This window comes from Protopterus annectens, chromosome 2.part0, assembly GCF_019279795.1.
Source record: "Protopterus annectens isolate FY-2018-M chromosome 2.part0, PAN1.0, whole genome shotgun sequence".
In the NCBI taxonomy this organism is placed as follows: Eukaryota; Metazoa; Chordata; order Ceratodontiformes; family Protopteridae; genus Protopterus; species Protopterus annectens.
In genome coordinates, this window is record NC_056728.1 from 91,405,453 (window position 1) to 91,432,273 (window position 26,821).

At 41.1% G+C, this 26,821-nt stretch overlaps 1 protein-coding gene across 1 annotated transcript in view; it reads right to left on the reverse strand.

Annotated features, from left to right (window-relative positions):
• The window catches only part of CHPF (chondroitin polymerizing factor), a 652,862-nt gene that overhangs the window by 49,747 nt on the left and 576,294 nt on the right, over nt 1-26,821 (reverse strand). Inside the window, exon 3 of the mRNA XM_044060576.1 lies at nt 15,274-15,456. Within this exon, the coding sequence (XP_043916511.1) occupies nt 15,274-15,456 (183 nt within the window). The remainder of the gene's footprint in view (nt 1-15,273; nt 15,457-26,821) is intronic.

Genomic DNA, 26,821 nt, shown 5'->3' on the forward strand with positions numbered 1-26,821 from the left:
CTTCGGCTGATGTCGCACTTCACCCGACGTCATCTCTGTTGGTCTTCGGGTATAAAGGCATCAGCCGACGCCATTTTCCTCAGTGTTTCTTGCCCCAGATGCCAGTTGCCCTCTTGGAAGGCTAAAATTTGGATGAATGCCAATGTTTCCAAAAAGGTAGAAGACAAACACAAAAAATAAGTATGTATGTACATATATACAAACAAATACACCATAAGAGACCCCCCCCCCCACCAGCTAGCTATTAGGAGGGTAAACACCCTAGGAGTACCACAGAGGGGAAGGAGGGAGGGTAATCCTGACTGCAGATGCTATCCAGTTCGGACATCTACATTTATGGTAGGTACAAAACTGTACTATGTCCTTCATGGATGCATCTGCAGTCATAACAACTGGGTAGAATACCATAGCCAACTAGGGGAGGAGGAAGAATAGATTATGGTGTGGTTAGGATCCCTTGCAGTACAGCAGTGGCAAACCCTGCTCGGGATCTAGAATAGAGAGGTAAATTATAATGCTTGGCAAATGTATGCACGGAGGTCCAAGTAGCCGCCTCAATAATGTCTTTGGTTGCCACTCCTCGTAAGAAGGCTGTGGTAGTGGCTGTTGCCCTTGTAGAATGAGGCCTTATGTTCTGTGGAATTGGCTTTCCATGGAAGGAGTAACAGAATCGTATGCAATTTCCTATCCATTTGGAGATTGTCTGTTTGGAAATAGCTTTTCCTTCTCTTCCTGTTGCATAGGCTACAAAAAGCTGGTCAGTTTTTCTGCTACTTTTTGTTCTGTCCAGGTAGTAGCGTAGCTGTCTATGTACATCCAAGGTGTGTAGTATTCTTTCCCCTCTGTTTTGTGGGTTGGGAAAGAAGGCAGGTAGGTGGATTGCCTGGTTTAAGGACACTCTGGATACCACCTTAGGCATAAATGTAGGATTAGTCCTCATGGACACTCTATCTTGGTGGAAGATTAGGAAGGGCTGTACTGCCATTAGGGCCTGAAGTTCAGAAACCCTCCTTGCTGAGGTTATTGCCAGAAGGAAGAAGGAAAGCAGTTTTCCACGATAGATGTTGTAGGTCTGCTGTTGCTGCTGGTTCAAAAGGTGCGAGTGTCAACTTTTCTAGCACAAAGTTCAAATCCCAAGCTGGCAATGGTGGCTTCCTTGGAGGTTTTACATTCTTGATTCCTCTGAGGAACTGCCTGAGTAAAGGATGTGAAAAGACAGGTGGATCAAAACTGTATTCTGCTGATATAGCTGATGCATGTATCTTGATGGAGGAATAGGACAGGCCTGTATGTAGAAGCTCTGCCAAGTACTCCAGAATGTTAGCCATATCTATATTTGACACATCTTTTCCTCTTTCAGTACTCCAAATGACAAACCTTTTCCATTTTCCTGCATAATTCCTTCTTGTTGAAGGTCTGCGGGCTTCTAGGATAATGTCTTTAACCCTTTGGGAAAGTTCTGGATTAGTTGCTGCTATGTGATGTTCCATGCAGTCAGTTGCAACGTTTTAGGTTCGGATGCATGATGCTGTAGTTGTTCTGAGTTAACATCAAAGGCATCAGGGTATTGACCACAAGTTGTTCGAGACATGCTTCTCAGCAATGGGTACCAGTGTTGTCTTGGCCAGTTTGGAGCTATCAGGGTTATCCTTGGACGTTCCTCCTTGATTTTTAGTAATACCTTGTGTATCAAGGGAAGAGGAGGGAATGCATATGCTGTTAGGCCTTTCCAGCTGAAGGAGAGCGAATCCACTTTCCATGCCAGTGGGTGGAATGTCCTTGTGCAGAATTTTTGAGCTGGTGATTGAGAGGGGAAAAAAAGGGGAAGGCGAAATTTTTGAATTTCTATTTTTTGAAAAGGGGGAAAATTTTTTCCCCAAAAATTTCTTTTTTGAGGATTGGTTTTTTTTGAAGATGTCCCGGGATGTTAGGGGGCCCCCTCCCAAAAATTTTGTTTTTGGGCCAATCCGATTTTTTTGGGTTCTGCTGGGACAGTAGTCGAGGTATTTGAGGTAAGGTCCAAGCTGGGTATAGAGAAAAGTTTCTTTTTATTGGATACCAGTACTGGCGTGGCCAGTCTGGGCAATCAGTATCATCTTTGGCTTCTCCTGTCTGACCTTTAGGAGCACCTTGGGGAGGAGAGGCAGTGGAGAAAAAGCATATACTGCTAGATTTTTCCATCTGAAAGATAGGGCGTCCACTTTCCATGCTAGTCTGTGATACGTCCTTGTGCAGAATCTTTTTAGTTGGTAATTGAGAGGGGAGGCAAACAGATCTATGTCCGGGCATTCCCATTTCCTTGTTATCATGCTAAAGACTTGTGGATCCAGCTTCCACTCGTGGGGATCCATGAGGCTTCTGCTTAGTTCGTCTGCCACAGTGTTAAGAGAAAAAGTTTTAAAACATACTGTTATTTGTCTTTTTCCTCTTCTTGCAAAGTGAGCATGCTATTTGTTGGGATATGCCTATCAAAGATGGGCCTCATCTGTGAACAAAATGCAGCATTGCTTATGAACCTGAATAATATTGGTTTTCTGCTTTTCAGAATAAAGAGATTTGATTATAGCTTGGTGAAGCCTGGGATAAGGACGCACGGCCGAGTAAGAGTTAATTTACTGAAGCAAGCTGTGTGTCCTGGAAAATTTGAGCTACCATTGTTGAACTGAACATTCTGTAGATCTTGAACATTCTGCACTAACTGTTGGTTTGAGGTGATTTGTGATAAACATGTTTTTCCTATATGTTTTTCATAGCCAACTGTCAACGGTCAGAAATGTAACAAAAAGTTGTTTTGCTTGCAGTATAAAAGTTGATGTCAGTAAACAAGTTAGTCAGAGAGGAGGAGATCATCTTGGCCAACATGCTGTGTAATCTGGTTAGCTGCTAATAAAGAAGTTTTTCATCACCTGAGGCAGATGCGACTCGTTTGAATTTTTCTTCTGACATTTTGGTCCTTCGACCGGAAACCTCACAAGATAATGGATCAGACCAACAGAGAGACCGAAAAACCTGTGCAGGTGAGGGTTTCTCATCTTAAGATTCCCTCGACTGAAAGCCCTCCGACTGATTTGTCTTTGAAAGGAGGCCGGCCGCCCTCTGATCCCTATCTGAGGGACGGTTTCTGAACCAAAAGGGGAAACGGAGTCTCATCTGGTTCAGGTAGGATGAAAAATAAATTTTCTTTTAATTTAATTTATCCTTTTCGACAAGGTTTTATTTTTAGTTAAGGGTGGGTAGGATTACTTGTTAGGATTATTTTGTTAGGATCACCCGTTAAGATAGCCCCATTTTATAATAAGCCCTGTAAAATAACTTTGATACAGTCCTAAAATAAGAAATCTAGGGGAAACATGGGTTCGAGTTGCTGCAAGTGTGAGAGTGATGTCTGTTTAAATGTTGATGCTAAGTATATGAAAGGTTTAAACAAAAATAATGTTAAATTTTTGAAAAGGTGGAAGTTGAAATATGATTTTGATGGTACCCTGAATAAGAATGCCTATGCAAAATTGGTTAGAGATTTGAAAAGAGATGCGGGAACTAGAACTAAAAAGCAAAGAAAATTGGGATTTCCCCAAGCACAAAAATGGTTAGAAGAAGCAAATAGACAAGCTACAAAAGAAAAACAGTGCCGGGAAAAAGAAAAAAATAAATCAAAAGGGATCACTGGTGCCAAATGGAAAAGTAGCTTTATTTTTAGATAAGGAGGATGAGCATACAGTTTGTGCGGTACAAAGGCAGGCAACTGCCCCACCGTATGGGGAAATTGCTGCTGCCGTACCGGCGGAACCTCCTCAATATCAGTCTGAAGATGTGGGATCTGTACAGCAGGGTGGGTTATTGGCTGCTCAAGGAAGCGTTGTGACCCCTCCAATTTACCCGCAAATTCCCACAGTACCCAAGGTTGCTTTGCAACAGGTAGACCAACCTATGCAATTAAAGTCAGGACCAGTAGGGCAAGGACATTGGGCCATTAAACTTTCTGACTACTCAGAAGCTCTTCCCTTAATACAAGTTGCAAACCCACAAGCAGGGGATGTTGGACAAGAGCCAACTATTTTAATTTATCGTCCCTGGGCTAGAGAGGATATAAAATGAGCTACAGATAGTATTCCTCATCCCAAGGTTAATTTTCAAAAGTTTTCTGAGGACATAGTTGGTATGCGTTTAAGTTATCATCTAAATGGTTTAGAAGTAGAACAAGTAGTGCGACAAATCCTGGGTCCAGATTGGCACTTAGTTTGTAGTACTTGGACATGTAAGGCAGATGACGGCACTACATTAAAGCATAATTCTGGGGTGTTAGATCTGTTAAAGAGAATTTCTGATAAGTGGCGTCCAAGAGCAGATTGGACAGTAATAAATCAGTACATCCAAAATTATGATGAATCTGTAGATCACTATATTGCAAGATTGACAGAAGTGTTCAATAACCATTGTGGAATGATGATTCCGCAAGATCAGACCAATAATAGTCCGTATGAACAGCAATTGAAAAATGCTTTTCTTAAGGGTTGTAGGGCTCCAATAAGTAGTTTTATAACTAAGCATATGGTAGATCATTGAACATGTAGACTGCAATGTTTGTTTGAATATGCACGGCATGCTGAGCGACATTTCAATTTGAAAAAGAAAGTACAAGTGTTAGCAGTAGGGGATGATGGTGGTATATTCTTGGTACAGGACCAAAGGGGGCAAGGGCACCATGGTGGCGTAAAAAAACGTGGGGGCCCGAAATGGGACACGTTAAATAAACCGGGTGGACATTCAGAGGAATATGAGGGGAGGTTAAAACGTGGAGAATGTTTTAAGTGCGGTAGACATGGGCACTTCGCTGCCGACTGTGAAGAGTGGCAACTTCCCCCACAGCTTACAAACAAGGGCTCCGCATGACTATATGAGGAAGGCGCCAAAATTCATTATTGTGATGACTGTAGAGAAGAAGAAAGTGAGGATGATTGTGATGATGAGGCAGACACTCTGCGATGAATGTCAGAACACTCAGAAGGAAGGGCGGGATTGTGACTGTGAAGTCATAAACCTGGCAAATTTGGGTATTGCTATGTATCTAGAGCAAAAACCCATGATAGCGTTTTTGGTTGGGGGACAGAAAGAGGAGTTATGTGATTCAGGTGCATCACATACACTTTTGAGTCTAGCAGTTCTGCCCCCGAACTGCGAGACGGACAAGTTTGTCCTTGTGAAAGCGGCAAACAGGAAAATTTATAAGGAACCATGGTCTCATCCTCTATTGTTCACAGATCCGCAAACAAACCAAACTGTTAGGTGTAGGGTAATTATATCGAAAGTTTGTCCAGTTAATTTGCTGGGAAGAGATTTGACGCATTCGTTTGGAATAGCAGCAATTCCCACACCTAAAGGCATTGAGGCGAAAAGGTTAGCGGATGGCTTGGTGGTACAGGGAGTACAAGACTTGTTTTACTGGTATAGCCGGAACTTGATTTCAAACGGGTCGGGGAGGGTTGATACAGATTTGATCAACCTAGCTTTAAGTAAATCTAGGAGCAGGTCACCGCAGGTTGCGGCGCACTTACATTGTACAATGTTCTACAGAAAGGCCCCAGGACCGGATAAAGAATTTGAAAAAGAATTCTTTAAGCACAAACGTGCAAGGATAATTTTGAATGATATGTTTTGGGATACGCAAGGTAATACAGTAGTGACCTGTACTTTGACTAAGGAAATGAGTTCTTTATATCACTCAGGTTATAGCCCACATATTTCAATTACTAAAGCGGTGGGAACACGTTGGGTAGATTTGGCGAAAAAGGTAAGGAATTGGGACATAATGTCCAAAAGTCAGTTGAAGGATCAACAGATCCAGGTACAAAGAATAAATTGGGTGACTTGGGCACAACCAAGCATGCACCTCAGGGATGACAAAACAGAAATGGCATGACAAATCCTCCTAACCCAAGAGGAAGATAGTGCGTTAAGTGCCTTACCTGTAGATTTATGGTCAAAAGGTAAAGGGGATGTAGGACTGATGAAAACAGCAGGTGAAGTCTGTATAACTCCAAAGTCAGATTTTAGACCTCATAAGCACCAATACCCGCTAAGTAAACAAGCAGAGGAAGGAATTAAGCCAGTTAATGAGCAGCTAAAACAGGTAGGAATTCTTGTTGAATGCCCAGATTTGCCCTGCAATACTCCATTGTTTCCTGCATAGAAACCGGATGGGTCATGGAGGTTGGTTCAGGATTTACAAGTTGTTAATTTGGCTGTGATGCCAAGAGCACTGGTGGTCCCTGACCCCTATACATTACTTAATGATTTACTACCTCAGCACAGATATTTTTCTGTCATAGATATAAGCAATGTTTTTTTCTCCATACCACTACATAAGGAGAGTAGATTTTGATTTGCATTCACTTATCAAGGTAAAAGATACACCTACACCAGATTGCCACAGGGTTATTGTGAGAGTCCGACAATATTCGCACAAGAAATGGCTGTGAATTTAGCTCAGTTTGTTTCCCCAGAGGGAAGCCAGGTTCTGTTGTATGTAGATGATATTTTGTTGACCTCACCCACACAGGAAAGTTGTAGAAAGGATACCCTTGCCCTTCTTAGTTTTTTAGCTGAGCAAGGACATAAGGTAAATAAAGAAAAGTTACAATTGTGGAAAGCACAAGTAAAGTACTTGGGTTATTTAATTTCGCAGGCAGGTAGACAATTGGAGAACAAAAGAAAACAAGCAATTCTTGAGGCACCTATGCCCACAACTAAGTGGGAGATGATGTCCTTTTTAGGTGTGACTAATTTTTGTAGAAGTTGGATCCCTAACTATGCTGAGGAAGTAGGGCCATTGACCGCACTGATCTATGATACTCCCATGGCAGCTAAGTATGATATACAGTGGACAAATAAGGCAATACAGGCATTTAATAGAATTAAGCAACTGATAGCAGGATCCTCTGTTTTGGGATTTCCGAACTATTCTAAGCCGTTTATACAGATGGTTGATTGTAAGGGAGGATATATGACTTCGGTTCTGGTACAAGTACATGGGGATAAACAGAGACCGATAGCTTTCTACTCCTCCAGATTAGATCCTGTTGCAAGGGCATTGCTGCATTGTGTTCAAGCTGTAGTGGCAGCTGCCATGGCAGTACAAGCCTCAGCATCATTAGTTTTGTTTCACCCATTACAATTGCGGGTTCCACATTCAGTAGCTACTATACTTTTGCAAGATAAGATAACCTTTTTATCTCCTAGTTGACATTTGTCATGTATGACAGTGCTGCTGACACAGCCTCATATGACCATAGCAAGATGTACTATTAATCTGGCGACACTTTTGCCAACTCCAGAAGAAGGTGCTCCACACATTTGTTTAGAGAGCATTCATGACAAAGTGCTTCCCCGACCAGATTTAACGGATATTCCGTTGGTAGATTCTGATCTCGTTTTGTTTGTAGACGGATCAGCAAAGGAGGACACTGTAGGAAAAACACTAGTAGGGTATGCTGTCACCACAGAAACTGAAGTTTTGGAGGCAAAAAGATTGTCAAACATTTAATCTGCACAAGCAGCTGAGCTGTTGGCTTTGACTCGAGCTTGTACCTTAGGGGAGGGTAAGAAAGTGACAATTTATACAGATAGTCAATATGCTTTCTCCACTGTACATGTTTTCGCTCAACAATGGAAGAATAGGGGAATGGTTACTGCGACAGGCAAACCAATAAATCACAGAGATTTAATTTTACAGTTGTTAGATGCAGTGCAACTACCACTTCAGATAGCGATATGTAAATGTTCCGCACATACCAACAGAAAAGATCCTGTCTCCAGGGGAAATGCCCTTGCTGATATGGCTGCAAAAAAGGCAGCTCAAGAAAATGATTTGCTTTTACATGACAATGATTTAGAGCCCGGACACCTCTTAGACTTAGAGACAGTAAAAGTAATGCAAACATTGACAACACAGAAGGAAAAATTTTGTTGGGTAAAATATGGTATCACTCAACAGGATGGGTTGTATAGGGCATCAGATGGCAAAATGGTATTACTCTCAAACCTTTTTAGGTATGCGGCATTGGTTAGCCATGGACCTGCCCATGTAGGAATACAGACGATGATTCAAATAGTGTCTAAGGTGTTTTGGTGTAAGGGGTTTTCAACTTATGCAAAGCAATTCTGTTTATCTTGTTTACTGTGTGCAAAGTATCATGCTCAGGGGGGAGTTAAGAAGTCTCAGCAGGCATTCCCCACCCCTCCATATCCATTCCACACACTCTGTATGGACTTTATTGAATTGACACCCTCAGAGGGAAAAAGGTTCTGTTTAGTCATTATTGATGCTTTTTCTAAATGGGTAGAAGCCTTTCCAGTAAAGCACCCGAATGCATAAACAGTAGCAAAGCTTTTGACTACAGAAATAATTCCCCGATTTGGTTTACCAAGACGCATTTACAGTGATAATGGGTCTCATTTTGTTAACCAGATTGTTCAGAAGTTGGGTCAAGTGTTTCAAATTGATCTTAAATATCATTGTGCTTACCATCCCCAATCAGCTAGACTGGTGGAAAGACACAACGGTGTCTTGAAGAGTAAGCTCCGCAAACTGATGGCAGAAACACACAGATCATGGACTGCGTGCCTTCCTTTGGCACTCCTGTATATGCGAATCTCACCTTCCTACAAAGGACTTACACCATTTAAACTTTTGTTTGGGAGACCATATTACGTCCCGCAGTGGCAAGGATTGTTGCCAGTGGAACGTGAGGGGGGTGAGGATCTAGCGGATTATATGAAGAAGCTGCTAAATGTCAAATCTCTTGTAACCAATGACTCCTTTGCAGATTCCAGAAATGAAACCTTGTTAAGCATGGCACCCGGGGACTGGGTGTGGATCCGAATTGTGAAGAGAAAGAATTGGTCATCCCCCAGGTGGGAAGGCCCATACCAAGTACTAATCTCGACACCTACGACTGTAAAGATCGCTGAGAGGACTTCGTGGATTCATATCACCCATTGTAAAAAAAACTCAAGGCTCTTCCTTCTGCCACTGATATTGGTCAAACTCCACCGGACCTCTGAGCGCAAAGTCTGGCTACAAAGGGGGATTAGCCCAATAGGGGTTAGTTCGTCTCAAACCCAGTGAAGAAACTAACGGCGCAAGGTAGTCCTTAGGGAGGATGGCCATGTTCAACTGGTACTTGAACTGTCACATGATGATGATTTTGGTGGCGAAAGTAAATATGTCCATACGAGAAGGAACAGTTGCAAGAGAAAAAGGAATGGTGGTGCTGCAAGCGCAAACAGGTGTTACTACTGTGTTTAAGGTGAAACTCTGTGAAGGAATTTTGGACTGTTCTAAATGGAACAATAATAATTTCTTGACTCGTGCAAAATACTTGTGCAATAGAGACTGTACATCCTGGTCAAGTGTTTGGTGGTCAACAGATGTGAATGGATGGGAAACAAGTAGTGCAGTGATACCAGAGAAAGATAAAAGCAGGCAACAAAGAATAAAAATTGCGCATTTCCAAGGTACCGGAGCAGTTACTATAACCATTGTGTCACCACAAGAAAGTGATTCAGGAGTTTATGGAATTGGAGTGTCCCTTCCAACTAGAACTGATCCTTTGGGGACCCTCCAACTTAAAGTACAAAGCCTTAAGAATGCGACAAGTAAAGCAGATTTTGCCTTCACAGAAGAAGAACAATTGTTACTCGGGATGGGATTCGTACACCATAATGAATGGTTATCTTGGGTTAGATATAGTACCCGAGAAGCACATCGTGAGAACTGTATTTCTTGTGCTGAAGGCAAACAGCAACTAGCGACAGTCCCATTGATGCGAGATGAAGGTAACCTAATGTGTCTGTTAAAATGATTCTTCAACAAAACTGAAGATAAATGCAAAAATGAAACTCAGCATTTTCCAGTCATAAGCAAAGTTGAGAAACCGCCTGCAGCGATTTCCTATCCAGGTTCGTATATGTGCATTTCCAGAGATGGCACAGGAAAGAATTATGGCAATATGGGACAGAACTATTGCAATGTTACTGTGAATGGCAATGAGAATCCATAGTTTAGCAGACGTATGGTGGTTATGTGGAGACAACAAACTCAGATCAAGGCTTACGATTCCCTGGAAGGGAACTTGTGCACTTGTAAAGTTAATTCTGCCATTCTACATTTTCCCAGTTCCAGCAAGCAGTTTCGTAAGAAAACCTGAAATAAAGCCGAAGTGGTTGAGTAGGAGAAAAAGAGAGGCACCGAAGCAATCCTTCGATAACGGTGTCTACATCTATAGCATTGGAGTACCAAGAGGCGTACCTGATGAATACAAAGCAATAAACCAAATAGCAGCTGGTTTTACATCCATCTTTGTCTGGATTCAACCTAATAAGAATGTGGACTGGATCAACTACATTTACTATAACCCGCAGCATTTTGTGAACTATACCAAAGATGCATTGAAAGGAATTGCTGAACAACTGGAGGCCACTTCGCAGGTGGCATGGCAGAATCGAATTGCGTTGGATATGCTCCTGGCCAAAGGAGGAGGAGTTTGCAGGATGTTTGGGACTTTCTATTGTACATATATTCCAAACACTGCGCCTGATGGAAGTATCACTCGAGCTTTGAAAGGTTTGGAGATGTTATCTGAAGAATTGGCAGAGAACTCTGGGATAAATAATCCCTTTACAGATTTTCTACAAGCGTGGTTTGGAAAATGGAGTCATCTCATCATCAGTTTCCTGGTGTCCGTTGGAGTCACTGTGGCTATCGTGGTGGTATGCGGTTGTTGTTGTATACCCTGTATCAGAGGTCTTCTACAAAGACTGGTTGATACTGCTGTTACGAAGACGATGTACCAGCAATTGCAACAGACTGGTGAAAGTGAATACATTGAAATGCGACTCTTTGCAAATGTTTTTGAAGTTTAAAAATTTGTCTTGCCAATGAAGTAGTGTATGCGAAGAAAAACTTAGTTTTTACCATATATTGCTGAAATAAAAAGTCAAATAAAAGTGTTTTCAGGGGGAAATGTTAAGAGAAAAAGTTTTAAAACATACTGTTATTTGTCTTTTTCCTCTTCTTGCAAAGTGAACATGCTATTTGTTGGGATATGCCTATCAAAGATGGGCCTCATCTGTGAACAAAATGCAGCATTGCTTATGAACCCGAATAATATTTGTTTTCTGCTTTTCAGAATAAAGAGATTTGATTATAGCTTGGTGAAGCCTGGGATGAAGACGCACTGCCGAGTAAGAGTTAATTTACTGAATCAGGCTGTGTCTCCTGGAAAATTTGAGCTACCATTGTTGAACTGAACATTCTGTACTTCTTGAACATTCTGTACGAACTGTTGGTTTGAGGTGATTTGTGATAAACATGTTTATCCTATATGTTTTTCATAGCCAACTGTCAACGGTCAGAAATGTAACAAAAAGTTGTTTTGCTTGCAGTATAAAAGTTGATATCAGTAAACAAGTTGGTCAGGGAGGAGGAGATCATCTTGGCCAACATGCTGTGTAATCTGGTTAGCTGCTAATAAAGAAGTTTTTCATCACCTGAGGCAGATGCGACTCGTTTGAATTTTTCTTCTGACACAGAATATTTTCCTTTCCTGGCAGGAATTGTGCCTGCAGATGTACTTGGTAAGTCAAAGCTGTGTCCCAGAAGGTCATGGCTAGTCTGCAAAGGGGTTAAGAATGTGTGCCCCCCTGCTTGTTTATATACCACATGACTGTGGTGTTGTCCGTCTTTATCAGTAGTTGTCCCGGATGAAGTAGGTCCTTGAAGGCTGTCAGGGCATTTTGAACAGCTAACATCTCTTTTTGATTGATATGTAGATGCATTTGGTTTGAGGACCATGTGCCCTGAATGCATCTTCCTGCCATGTGGGCTCCCCAGGCATAGTCTGATGCATCCGTTGTTAGTGTCTGCCTGGCTGGAAGTAATGTGAATGGCTGTCCCTTGTTCTGGTGACAAGCCTTTGCCCACCATCGAAACTCCTGTTGCAGGCAGGGAATGAGACTAATGACTGCTTCCAGGCTGTGGCAATGTTGAGTCCAAACACATTTTTGGTACCACTGAAGTTTCTTAATATGCAGTCTTGCATATGGAATCAGTAGGATGCAGGATGCCATGAAGCCCAAAGCCTGCAGATTTTTTTTTTGCAGATAACTGGGCCTTTGTTGCCAACATTTTGAAATAGGTAGTCAGTTGCCTTTGTTTGTCTGGCTTGAGATAAGCCATCTGGGCAGTTGTATTCAAGCTTGCACCCACGAATATCATCTCTTGTGAGGGTACTAGTTTTTATTTCTTTTTGTTGACTGTGTACCCTAGGCATGTTAGAAGTCTTTTCACAAACGCCAGATGTTGAAGAAGAATGTCCTTGTTCTCTGCTTGAATGAGACAGTCGTTCAAGTAAGGATATACTTGTATTGCTCTTTGTCTGCAGAATGCAATTACTGGTGCCAGACACTTTGTAAAGACCCTGTGTGCAGTAGATAAGCCAAAGGGCAGTGCAGAGAATTGGTAATGCATTGAACCAGCCTCGAATCTTAGGTATCTTATGCATGCTTGTCTGATTGGAACATGCAGGAATGCCTCTTTTAGGTCTAAAGTTACAAGCCAAACATTCTTGCCCAGCATGGGCAGAAGCTGCTGCAAAGTCAACATTTTGAATTTTGGAATATCCAGGAAAGTGTTCAGAATAGATAGGTCCAGTATCGGCCTCCAGGCCTTGTCCTTTCTGGGTACCAAGAACAGTCTTGAGTAAAAACCTTGTCCCTGCTCTTGCTCTGGTACTTGTTGAATGGCCTCCATGTCCATGAGGGATGAGACTTGTTTTTGTGCCTCTGCTCGTTGATTTTTTGGCAGATCTGGCCAGTCGTTTGCCTTTGGCAGAGTATGAAAATGGAACCTGTAGCCTTGTGACACTGTTTAGAACCCACTTGTCTTGGGTTATGATGTGCCAATTTTGAACAAAAAGTGCTAATTTTCCCCTTAAAGGTGCTGCCAGAAGATAAGTGATTGATGTAGGCAGGGGGAAGTCATTGGGACTGTTTTCTGTATGTTTGTGATCTATCTACTCCAGCTTTGGAGGTAGAAGCACCCCATTGCTTGGGCCTATAATAACCTTGCGCCTGGGATTTGCCCCTAGGGTGTCTGGATCTGCCCCTTTGAGGTCTGTCTGACATAAAGGACCAATTTTTTGTAGGCCAGTGCCTACTAAACCTAAGTGGTTGTACTTGTAAAAATTCTTTGACATTTTGCATAGATTTAGCTTTGTCCTCCATTTTCTTTAACACCTCTTTTGCCTTAACACCAAACAAAGTATCATGCTGTAAAGGTGCATGTAGTAATTTAACTTTAACATGATCAGGCAGATTTTGTTCCTTTAACCTGCAGGAGGCCTCCAAAGAATCAAAACCACATTGCAAAGTATGTTTTCCAACTTGTTCTGCTGCATACAATAAATCCTGCAGTTCCTTTTTTCTGCACATTCAGAATTTAACAACATTTTCTGTTTAAGCAATCCCATGACATGTTGCTGATACTTAAACATATGAAACTGACAGTTTAAGGCCCTTATAGTCAAAGTTGCAGATGTGTAAACCTTTTTTCCCCATCTATCCAGTGCCATGGAATCTTTGTCAGAGGGGATTGGGTTTTTTGCAGTGGAAGCCTTAACTCCCTTTGGACCCTGTGAAATAGTTTCTGGGTCAGCCGCAGGGTTTTTAAAAAGAAATTTGTGTGAGTCAGGAACCCTGTAATGTCTGTCAGGCTTAACAGGAGCTGGGGGTAAGGAGTCAGGGTTCAGACTAGACTCCGAAAACACATCAGCTACAGTGTCTAACAAAGGTGGAATAGCTAGAGGCCTGTGCTGAGGTAGTAAGAGAAAATCCCTGAGGCTCTTTTTAGATTCTGAAAAATCTTGACTCTCCCAGTGGAAATGCTCCCTCATGGTATGCAAGGTTTCCCCAAAGGAATAGTCCTCAGGAGGAGATGTTGAAGGTATAGATTCTTCAGCATCAGACTCCTCATAGGGGGAAGAGAATATTCCTGATCAGAAGAGGAATCAGAAGAAATAGAAACCTGATCTGAAGATTCATAGTCAGTGTCTTGCGACTCTAAAGTAGCAGGCGTCAGGGAATGCAAAAGCGCCTCACTGTGAACCAGCGACTGGCTTAGGAGAAGCTTTGTCGTCTGTTTTGGGCCTTGGTTGTTTTTCTCTATCCTTTTCTTTGTGTTTTTTGTAAACCCCGGTAGTTGGATGGCTATCCGATGACATTTCAGGATAATTAAACCGGCGTCCAAAAAAGTTTAAAGCAAAATCATACTGACGCTTAATAGTGCGCTGGTTAAATCTAGCACAAAACCGACAACCAGTAACGCTGTAATAAGGGCCTAGGCAAGGAATACGGTAAGAATGAAAATCCTTATGAGGTATTTGCTTTCCACAAGAAATACAATTATTAACTTTTTCTGACATCGGTCTGGAGCAAGAAAAAAGTTTCCCCAACGGGGTACTTAACTTTATTGAAGACTTAGGATCTGAAACTCAAACACGAAAATCTCAGGAGTCGGCCGACTGGCACTTGTGAACTGCTTCTGCTTCGGGCACCACGCAGCAAGAAAGACTGAAGAAAATGGCATTGGCTGCTTCTTTTATACCCCTGATGACCTGACGTCAGGGAAGGGGTGACAGCAACCGACGCAGGACCCAAGACTTTGGAATTCAGGCCGGCTGAGGGCAACCTGCCAGCAGGATTACCCAAATGTAATGACTGCAACAGTGAAACACGAAGAACATCAGTACTGCAACACTGAGGACAAAAAATATCTGCAATTAGACTGCACAGCTCTCAGTAGTCTGAGATTGCCAACTGAGAAAGCACAGTAATCAGTTGCCCTTAGCAACTGAGTGCGGACATTTAGACCGCATAGTGTAGCACATGGGTGTGCTACCCATGTGCTGCTACTATGAACAAAAAAATCTTTGCAGTTTTTACTGGACACTCACTGGGGCACAGCACTTCACGGCTGTGGCATGTGCACCAGCATGGTGTGACCAGTCCTCACAATTCCCCACTACTTGAACAAGTTTTCACAGATAATGCATAGTTTATATCTAAGTAAGATTTGGGTCTCCTGGTACTTTATCAGTCTCTGTCACTATCACAGAATCTTTGTTGTCATCATGACAACTGAATAAGGTACATGTCACAATGAATATATTTGCACTTTTATTACTACAAAATTTATATAAGGCAAACATTTTAACGTACTTGCAGCATTTTGATTTCCTGGTAGGTTTGTTCTAATTCAATCTCAGTAAAACGCTTGTGTAGTCTGTACATCTGCACAGGATCCAACACAGGATGGATAGTGAAAGCATTCCTGAACTGGATGTCTTCCTCCTTGTCTGGGTCGGAGTTCTTCCCTAGCTGAAAGTGGCGGTAGTACACTCCCTGTGGATGAAAGAAAAAATGGAAAACATTAATCATTATGAAATGTTGGGCCCAGGGCTTAATATTTATGGAGTTCTACTCAAAACTGAGAAAGCTTCACTCATAAAATGATAAGAAAGAATACTTTAAAACAGGATTCACACACAAAAACAAATTTTCCATAACTATTTTCTAGCATGACAATTAGCATAGCTCTGAAAACAATGAAAAAAAACACAGGAAAAAGAAATGAAGTTTGAACACTTCATTTTGTTTTTCAGTGAGGGACACGCATCTTACACCAACACACCTAAAATCTAACAGACAACAGCTATCACCGTAGACAGGATTCCAAAAATGGCACAAGATCTGTAAAAGATGTATCATGTTGTTGCAATTCAATATCTCTGTGGGAAATAAAATAAACAAATTCAACAGCAAACCATGAGGTGCCAAGCAATGCTCGCCCAGTTAGGCTCTTCTAAGGATATTCAGAAATGTTCACCAACACGTTTTAATATTAAACGAGCAGATTTAATAACAGTATTTAAGAGCTTTTGTCCACAGTACAATCTGCAACGGATTTCATCAGAACAGTCTTAGTGACTAACCAGCCTTTTTTTTATATAACAACTGATCATGTGACCAATTACCTTCACAATGCCTATTAACATGTAAAACATTATTAAAAAGTATATATTTTACCATATCATACAATTAAAATACAAAAAATAATTTACTGCTTTTTATGTATGTAAAAACATTTAACAAATCCATTGCACATACCATTTATTACACAAATCAATTTAACTTTGTCATAGTTTAGCAGCTCGTAGTTTTAAAACACTGCTCAAAGAAATTATGTGCACTTGCATTTAATTTACTGGGACATTTTCTAAAACAAAGAAATACATTTTTTTGTTTTCGATGCATTTTAAATATTTTAACCTGCATTTGTATAGTGGATTATTTGAATTAAAGTTAAGGATATCGTAATAATGTTCGTATATCCTCGTTTTTTAACATGCGCTCTGTTTTGCCCACATAGTATGAATGTCATTTTCCACAACACATTAAATTAATGACCCCTGTCGTATGACAGTCACAATGGGAATTTAACCTCAATTCCCTATCTACCTTTCTCAATTCTGAAGTCTCTCCTAGGTGTATGTAGCTACACTGTCTACATGCCTCACACTTTTTCATCCCTTTGACTTTTCATTGTATCCTGTACATTTCCAGTTGTTAGCTATGACGTTCTTTATCGCATTAATTTCAATCACTTATATAAGTAGCACAGTATTTTCAAATCTTCCGTTTTAGTATTATAATTCCTCTTATTATAATTCCTCTTATTAGTGTTTTCTCCACTCAGTTTTTGTCCAACTAGACAAACATTTCCTAACATGGGACTATAATGATTTTGTCATCTTTTCATCACCACTTCTTTTTTAATGTTGTCAAGCGTGGATGGGGGTTAAGCTCTGTCTAGGAACATCTTGTGTAGTGTGTTCAACTCACTCAAAGTGGTTATCGTTGGCGGTTAGTCTTAAAGCACATATCATTTGCCCCTTTACAAGACCTCGGTTCTGGAACAAGGGAGTTATATTGCAGTTTTCTTGTGGATAAGCTGTGGATCTTCCATCTGTACCAGGGAAGTAGATGCCAGGGTTTGTATCATAATGCTGGTGCTTGTGTCTGTACTAACTTAAAATGGGACAAACTGTAAAATAAAAAAAGCAACTTTATCGATAGCAGCGTGTTGAGTACTGTTTCACACTTCCAAAAAACAGAGAGGCAAAGCAGAACTAAAGACTTAACATCACAAGAGGATCCTGGGAATTCAATGACAAGACAGAAAACCTGAAGTTGTACTTGCTAAGCGGCCCAAGTGCTCATGGTGCAAAGTCCTGAATGTTGTTGAGGGTGTCCACATATTACTAAGGACTTATACTTATTTATTTTTTGCAAATATTTATACGGGAATTTAAATTAAGAGAAGCTCCAACTTAGTTACCATAGTTTTAATTTGCTAAGTCGGGCAGTTTATTAAAGCCTTGTAAGTCAGCTGTCTGGTAGTCCCAATTAACATTCCAATACACCTGAAATAACAAAATATGGATTCTGTGGAGAAGTAGCGCTTTCCTATTACAGGGGGATATGCTCAGCAGTTCAGGAGACAACAGAAACCACACCCAAAGAACGAAAACCTAGCATATATTGATCCATGAATTCCAGATACTAGTCAGAGACTGAATGACTGTGCAAAATTAAGGATGTGTCGATTTTACTGCAAAATCAGGAAAACAAATTATGAGATTGACCTGGGGGGGGGGGGGTCAAAAGAAATACTCACCACCATCAATATCTATGATAAATCTTTTAATAATTGGTCAGTTGTTTATATAAGACACATCAGAATGTGCAGTAGTGAGTATCACCCCGCCCCCCGTGATGTGAGTTGGCCTTATAATGTCAGAACTCCTACTTTTAAGAAATTAAATGTTCATGTGAATCATGTTCTTAAAAATGAGATTAAAACTAAAATAAGTGCAACGTCCATTTGGGGGGCTTATGCCCCTCATCATCATCTTATTTCGGCTGTTCCCATTAGGGGTCGCCACAGTGGATCATCTGTTTCCATTTCTTCCTGTCTCCTGCATTACACTCTTTCACACCAACCGCCTGCATGTCCTCTCTCACCACATCCATAAATCTTATCTTAGGCCTTCCTCTTTTCCTCTTACCTGGCAGCTCCATCCTTAGCATCCTTTTCCCAATATATCCAGCATCCCTCCTCAGCACATGTCCAAACAAACGCAATTTCGCCTTTCTTGCTTTGTCTCCAAACTGTCCAACCTGAGCTGACCCTCTAATATATTGATTCCTAATCCTGTCCATCCTAGTCGCACCCAGTGCAAATCTTAATATCTGCCACATCCAGCTCTGACTCCTGCCTTTTCGTCAATGCCACAGACTCCAACCCATATAACATAGCTGGTCTCACTACCCTCTTGTAGATGTTCCCTTTCACTCTTACTGGTACCCATCTGCCACAAATCACTCCTGACACTCTTCTCCACCCATTCCACCCTGACTGTACTCTCTTCTTCACCTCTCTTGCACACTCACCATTACTATGAACTGTTGATCTCAAGTACTTAAACTCATCCACCTTTACCAACTCTACTCCCTGCATACTCATCATTCCTCTATCCTCCCTCTCATTTACACACATATATTCTGTTTTAGCCCTACTGACTTTCATTCCTCTCCTCTCTAGAGCATATCTCCACCTCTCCAGGGTCTCCTCAACCTGGTCCCTACTCTCAATACATATCACAATGTCATCTGCAAACATCATAGTCCACGGGGCCTCCTGTCTTATCTCATCTGTCAACATGTCCATCACCACTGCAAATAAGAAAGGGCTCAGAGCTGATCCTTGATGTAATCCCACCTCCACCTTAAACGTATCTGTCACTCCCAACGCAGTCCTCACCAGTGTCACACTACCATCATACATATCCTGTACCACTCTTACATACTTCTTTGCTACTCCCGACTTCCTCATACAATACCACAACTCCTCTCTAGGCACCCTGTCATATGCTTTCTCTAAGTCCACAAAGGCACAATGCAACTCCTTCTGACCTTCGCTGTATTTCTCCAACAACACTCTCAGAGCAAATATTGCATCTGAAGTGCTCTTTCCTGGCATGAAACCATACTGCTGATCACTAATCATCACCTCCCTTCTTAACCTAGCTTCTACTACTCTTTCCCATAACTTCAAGCTGTGACTGATCAGTTTTATCCCTCTGTAGTTACTGCAGCTCTGCACATCACCCTTATTCTTAAAGATAGGTACCAAAACACTTTCTCCACTCCTCAGGCATCCTCTGACTTTACAAAATTTCATTAAACAATCTGGATAAAAACTCCACTGACATTTCTCCTAAGCACCTCCATGCATCCACTGGTATGTCATCTGGACCAACAGTCTTTCCATTCTTCATCCTCTTCATAGCTATCCTTACTTCCTCCTTGCTAATCTGTTTCAATTCCTGATTCACTATCCCCACATCATCCAGCCTTCTCTCTCTCTCTCATTCTCTTCATTCATCAGCCCCTCAAAGTACTCTTTCCATTTACTCAACACACTCTCCTCGCTTGTGAGTACGTTTCCCTCACTATCCTTTATCACCCTGCACCCACCAAAAATGACTGCAAGGCACTTAAAACTGTGTATACTAGGATTGCAGAGGGGCGGCAGCCCCTTACTACATGTGTGTCACCATTTTTCACTGACATTAAGCATTTTTTAATATCCAACTGATAGCTTCATCTGGATGTCAATCAAGTCTGCACAGCTCACATCTGTGAAATATTGATACTGTGTACTAAAATAAACAATTGCCAATAACTAATACCCGAGGGAATAAGTTCATCAAAAAGAAAAATAACCATCATTGCTGAATTAAAATTTTAATTAGTTTGATAATTTATAACTTATATGCGTGTGGTATTTTCTAGATTACTGCTGTATCTTTTGGGTTGGACTGGATCATTACAGTTCCAAGATAATATGATTTACTTATTTATATATTTGTATTTGTTGACCAGGGTAGAGCACCGACTACTTTTCAGGCTCAGCCTGGGGTTACATGAAATTAACAATCAGATCAAAAAATAATACAGTAGTCACAGTATAATGATATCACTGTGAGACTGAATTTATATTTTTAAAAATTACAATTACACATAGAGTATGTGGGCCTCTACCGTCTTAGACTCTATGATGTTTGACGAATAAAGGACTAACTCAGCTGTCAACCACAGATCAACTATTGTACTCCCCCCATACATGCGGACTGTGTGTGTGTGTGTGTGTGTGTGTGTGTGTGTGTGTGTGTGTGTGTGTGTGTGTGTGTGTGTGTGTGTGTGTGTGTGTGTGTGTGTGTGTGCTGGGAGGTAGTGTGAGCCAGATGTATAACCAACAGAATGGTGCAATCCTGGCCAAGCATGTGACAAAAGGGACTAAAGGAAGGGCAAATAGCTACACCCTGGCATCACACCTACTTGCTGAATTGTGATCTTGAACAAATTACTCACTCATTTTCACTAACAGAATGTATGAAAAGAGGTGCTACAGAGACCATCTCAACCTGTGACTATGAGCAGTCAAACACCCTGGTGAAGAGAACGGTAGCAGATACCCTTAAACCAAATTCAGACCAAAAAGCATATCTTGACTACAGCTCCCTAACTTTATGTGGCTTCTCACTTTAAGGACTTTATTATATTACTTGCGGACATTTGCTTACCTTGGGAAGTGTGTGTGTCTGTGTGTGTGTCTGTGTGGCTTCTAGTTGCAATTACAATTAAGGTCTGAAATTCTCCAGAGATGATGTGCTAATGTGGGTACTTCCAATCAACCACAAACTTATCCACCCTTCCAAAAACATAAAACAAGACAGTATCAGAGGCTGATGTAAAAGTGGTGGATGTGTATTAATTCTGCTTTCTAACCCTGTCAGATATCTGTAGATAACCTCTCTGCTTAGACCTCAAAAATAATTCCAAAGTTAGGACGAGCTCATTAGTGGTAGCTGCAAGTGTGTCCACTATCCAAACCAAAGTACCTGGGGAGCAGCAAAAAAAATTAGTTTAAAAATATGACATGTAAAACAGTCTTGAATCTGGAACCAGTTTCCACAAACAGATTCGTTAAGAACTCACTGTAACCCCACTATTTAAACAACAAATTCATATGTTGCATCTCACTGCAACCCTACCACTTATGTCATAACATTCATACTACAACCTCAGCTCACTACAACCCTATGACTTAAGTAATGCATCCAGATTAAATCGCAGCTCACTGCAACCCTACCATTTAAGTGATAAATCACATTATACTTAAATAATATTACCTGACTGGATAAATATAAAAATGCTTCTGCAAATTTTACAATGTAAAACTGCAAAAAAAAAAAAAGATTTTTTTATCCTAAATCTGATTAAAACAGTAAGAAAATACACATACAGAAACTATACTAATAATAATACATAAATATAACACAGTTCCTAACTTCATTCATAGAGAAGCACCTTGATAAAATATATACTACATTACCACTAGATGTCTCCCTAACCTTAAACAATATCCAAATCCTGAGCACAGTGAGAGACACTTTCGGGTGAAAGTGTGTCTCGATATCCTGAAGCCTTGCTTGCAAATACCGTAGATATGTACTTAAACTAAAAGCTGCGAGGAAAATTGGAAAAGATCCAATTGTGCAAGCTTTGGTAAATGAGTAGACAAACAAACGAACAAGAAACTAGATCTTATAAGTCATTTACCAACTTGTTCGTTTTGTCTGTCTACTCATTTGCCAAAGCCTGCACAATTGAATCTTCTCCAATTTTCCTCGCAGCTTTTAACCTTGAACAATACAAAACGCTATACCTATGTAATGACACAACAAATACACACTGGCAATACATTTCCTAACGTAGATATTTATGTTGACAAAAATATGCAGAAAATCACCACGAGATGTCTCACTATCTCACCAATCTTATACAAATGTGTATTCATCCTCTCTCTCTCTCCTTATATATATATATACACACACACACACACACACACACACACACACACACACACACACACACACACACACACACACACACACACACACACACACACACACCTATTAAATTACGAACCCATCTAAGCCAGGAAGCAGGACAAGGATCTCTCACGCATTACGCTCTTCACTAGTCCCAGCTCAAAATTTGCCCTCTTATGCATTGACTTCATGGTTTAATACAAAAATGTTTCCATAACCCCTTTCCAAAAATCTGTTTAGATGCAAAACATGTCTGTCTAACACTAACTACTTAGCTAAGACTTAGGGATGTTAGCCAGAATGTGGTTGGCAAAAAAACTGTCTTATTTGAAAAGTGTGTTTTATTTCCAGACCTTTATTGGCTTTAAGTACAAAGAGGTACGAGGCCTGTTCTTGATGGTTTGCTGATGTAGCAAACAACTGTGACACTATCCATGAGCAAGGTGCTGTACTCTTTCAGCAGAACCACAACAATATGCTGAAGAACCAAACAAGCCTGTTGTCATTTCAAAAAAATTTGCAAGTAACTTTCTGTACTCTGGCTACTGCCCTTGCAACTAGTGGATGGCAAAATAGGCTCCCCACCCCTGTAGGCAGGTGTCTGTTATGACCTGCGCATTGAAGTAAATAGAGGAAGAGACTGACCCAATAAAAGGTGTAGCAGGTCCAACCACCAATGCAGTGCCTCTAGGCAGACTTGGAGAAGCTGATCTCAGCTGAATTCTGAACACAATGAACCCCAGTATGCACCATAAAGTTCTAGTGTGGACACCTACATAATAAACCAGTGAGACTGAGGTTGCCATGTATCCCAGATGTTGAAAGATGACTCTTTTGTTGGTATCTGCAAAGCCAGAAAAAGCTGTGCCCACTGCTGAATGTTTCTATGTCCAGGCGATAGAAGAAAGGCTTTCATCACACCACAGGAACAGAAGGATGACACAGCGGAGATATTCGAACAGCCAGAGAGTTTGGTTCCTGAACTTGTTGAGACTGAAGTAATCCTGACATACATGGTGCCAATCATCCAGATATGGGAAGTACAGGTAGAGGGTTTGTGGAGATATGCCACCATCACTAATCATTTAATAAAGAGTGTAGGGGTACAGAAAAAGGGGTCTATTTTAGTTTGCCAAAATGAGATTTCAGCGAACACCTAAACATCGACCGCACTTCAGTTGGCCAACTACTCAACTTGGCCCTTTTCTCCACTGTAGTGCGATCTCAGAGTTGGTATATATAGTTGGTGGATGTGGGGATGGCACAGCTCCCACTTGGGTGGGTTTGATTTACTTACATGTTGGTCTGTTGTGCTGGAGGGCAAGTATATACTTGCCCTTGGTAAATTCAGTGAATTGTTGTGGTCGATGTTTAGGTGTTCACTGAAATTGCATTTTGGCGAACTAATCTAGACCCAAAAAGGCTAAAAGATAATCCTGAAATGGGAACGATCAGCTGTCACTTAGAACTGAAGAGATCTTAGATCCCCATTCCTAGTCTTTAGGTGGAGGTAGGTGTGATGTGACGATTGGGGAGAGAGGGGCGAAGGCTGCCAGCCTAGTCAAATAGAATTTAATATATAATTCTATCAACTGTATAAATAAATGTAAAACACAGGCTTGTGTTTTTAAATGCAAGAAAACACTGTGAAATGTGGAACTGCAAAATACGTGACAACATTGCACTCTACTGGCCCAGTGAAGCATGTTGTATCCTTTCATGTTAGAATTCGGCCCGAGGGTGGATGGATGAAGACTCATGCCCATTGTTTTAAGGCTAATGTTTATGAACAGAATTTAGATGTGGAAGGTGCTTTTATTGCTTTAGTTTCTGTTAGCATACACAAATGAAGTCTTGTTATCGTTGTACGTTTCTGAGTAGGTGTTAGATTGCTAGATAATGCGGTTTATGTCCTGACAACTCACACCAGGTGTTAAGATGATGCAATATGAATACTGGGAAAACCTAAGTGTCAAAAATGATGTAATTTTGAGAGGGCCTTAGAGACATGTTTGTTAGTGATGTTTAAATGCTATTTCTCACAAGGGACCTGAGCATTTTGACTTTGGACATCTAACTTACCAGCACTGCCTACGCTCTTTATGTATGCAAGTAGGATTGTAGCACTGTGTCTTCTCTAAGATTAGCTAAAGATTAGAAAGTTAGATTAAGTATTTTTGTGTGTAATCAGATCTTTCCTATGGTATTATTTTAAGTTTCTGTGTGATCTGTGAACTCTTAGATATCTCTGTGGTGTAGTAGATTTGTCTTGTGTTTTAATTATTTATTATTAAATATTTTTAAAACCTTCTACCTGTGGCTGCTTTGTGTAGAGATAAGCTCTAGAGTACATTGCATATTTATATAAAGTTTATTGTAATAGGCCACTCTAATACGCCTTAGACTGTATAGTCACATTACCACTGGATATTAATATTGCACAGTAAAAATTGGACACCCTTTTAAGGGCCTTTTAGTAGCTGATATTATTAACTGGGTGGTGGCACTAATTACTACCGTATAGTCTGGGTAAAGGGGCACAGCTGGAGAATCTGTGTCAGCCTTTTCCAGGAGTGTCTGTGAAGTTGTATAAATACTTATCTTAAAGTGTGTGTGTGTGTGTGTGTGTGTGTGTGTGTGTGTGTTGTGTCAGCTACTTGGGCATGGACACGAAGCACTGGTTGGACAGAGAGGGTACTGGAGGTTTTAGCTTGCCCAGTTAGGCTGGGACTTGGACCCTATAGCTGTGCCAGTGGGGAGTCTTATTGGGGACCTGGTGAGCAAGGGAGCAACCAGCTCCAGACTGACTGAGATCTCTGTGTGCACTTAAGGGACATTGTACTTTACTGTGTGTATTAGTTATCCTTTCCTCTCTTCTAGGAGACTACCTCCCTGGTGTTAGTGGTGAGGATTGAGGCTCCTTGATTGCTGGGCCAGGGCATGGTCATCACAGTAGGTATCAAGCACATCAAGTCCCCTTTGCAGAAACCTGAACTTTTCTGTCTCCAAAATAAACCTGCAATGATGACTGGTTCCTTGCAAGTCATTAGGCATGACAATCACAGAATTTGTGTACAAGGGATTTTACAGATATGAGAAAGACTTTTGCAAGAGGTTGGTCAGGTATAAAAGTTTGGTCTGAAGGAGCAGAAGACAAAATTAGGGTACAGCCTTCAGCTGTTGGCTCCCTAACTATTCCTGTTGTGATAATAACTACCAACTCCATACACTGAAGGGAAAATCTCCCCAGATGTGCTGAATGAGTCAGGCTACAAGGCAAGAATACTGAAGGCTATTTGGACAGGAGCACTCTGGGTCTGTGGTAGTGCCAAAGAGTTTGTCCTGAAACTAATAGTTGATGGCTGGCCTGATGGGTATATTCATCCAAGGTTGCTGTTGTCTGCATCTATGGCTGCCTTTGTTGTAAAGGAGGCACTGTGAATTAGAGAAAGTTCTATTTAACAGGTGAAAGGAAACTCCGACAGGAAAGAGACAGACCCGTTTTTCTCTAGGTCTTGAGATGATTACAAGCCTAGATAGCAGTAATCACATAGCCCTGATGTATTCATCCTGTAAGGGGTGCCTGCAGAAGCATCATGCCACAAAGCCTCACTGCAGCTGATAAAATACAGGCTGTAACATAATGTGCCATGAGTCTCAACTGTATCTGATACATCACAGGAAGCTTGCACTATGAGTGATTCATCATCTGATGCTGTCTTGAAACTCATTCCAGTCTCTATCAGATACTGCCTCAAGATGTACAAGTACCCTTGTCAAGCAGGTCCTTCTGAAAACGCAGCAAATGGACTGAGTGATGCAGCATCCTCACTGTGAAGGGAAGATATGTAAACAACCACTTCAAAAACTGATCCATGGCCTTAGATTCTCTAATCAGAGGGTGAAATACCAAAGTCTGAGGTGTGGGCTTTTACTTTAGTGCAATACTTGCCACATTCTGATTAGAATGGTTAGTATGTGACCGGAAAGCAAATTATTCTTGGGGTCAAAAATTTATCAGTTTCTTCAGCAGAAGTACAACCATTTTAGAGTTTGCCTGGTTCAAGGTGACTATATCTTTAAAAATATCATCTACCATAGGGTTCAGTTGAGGGCAGCGTCTCTGGGAACCTACAAACTTGTGGCAGATACAGCTAAATAAAGGAAAAATTCTCATTTTATTTTCCATAGTATGAAGCATCTTCCTAAAATGGTCTTCTTTAGGGAAAATAGGAAGCGATCATCCTTCTCATTGGCATCTGTGGACAGGTCCTCATGACACTGCTTCCCCACATTCTCTTAAGAAGATAGACAGTGTCCTGAATTTGTTCTGATATCTTCAGAGCCCGCTGAGGACTGCGGCACCTACAAGGGGAGCCTATAGGGCTGATGATGGGTATAACAACCTGAGGCTTCTAGGGAGTTGCAGACCTCCTGGGACCCTCACCACCTCTCCCCATTTTTAACTACCTCACTTTTGCTGGAGAAATGGAGATGAAAGTTACTTGTACGAACTGCTGCCCAGTCCACTGTGAAGAGCTACAGGTAACCTGGTGCTGTATCCACCAATAACTGTGTCTGTTGTGATACAAACTGAGATTTACTTAGTAATTTATTTTTTTTTTTTAACCAGGTAAGCTCACTAGACACAAATGTTCCTTTTCAGGGGTGATCCAGGTGCAATGTTTGGTAAACTGACTTGTTCAAAACTATATAGTTCGCAAGTGGAAACTGTAAGAATCAAATCC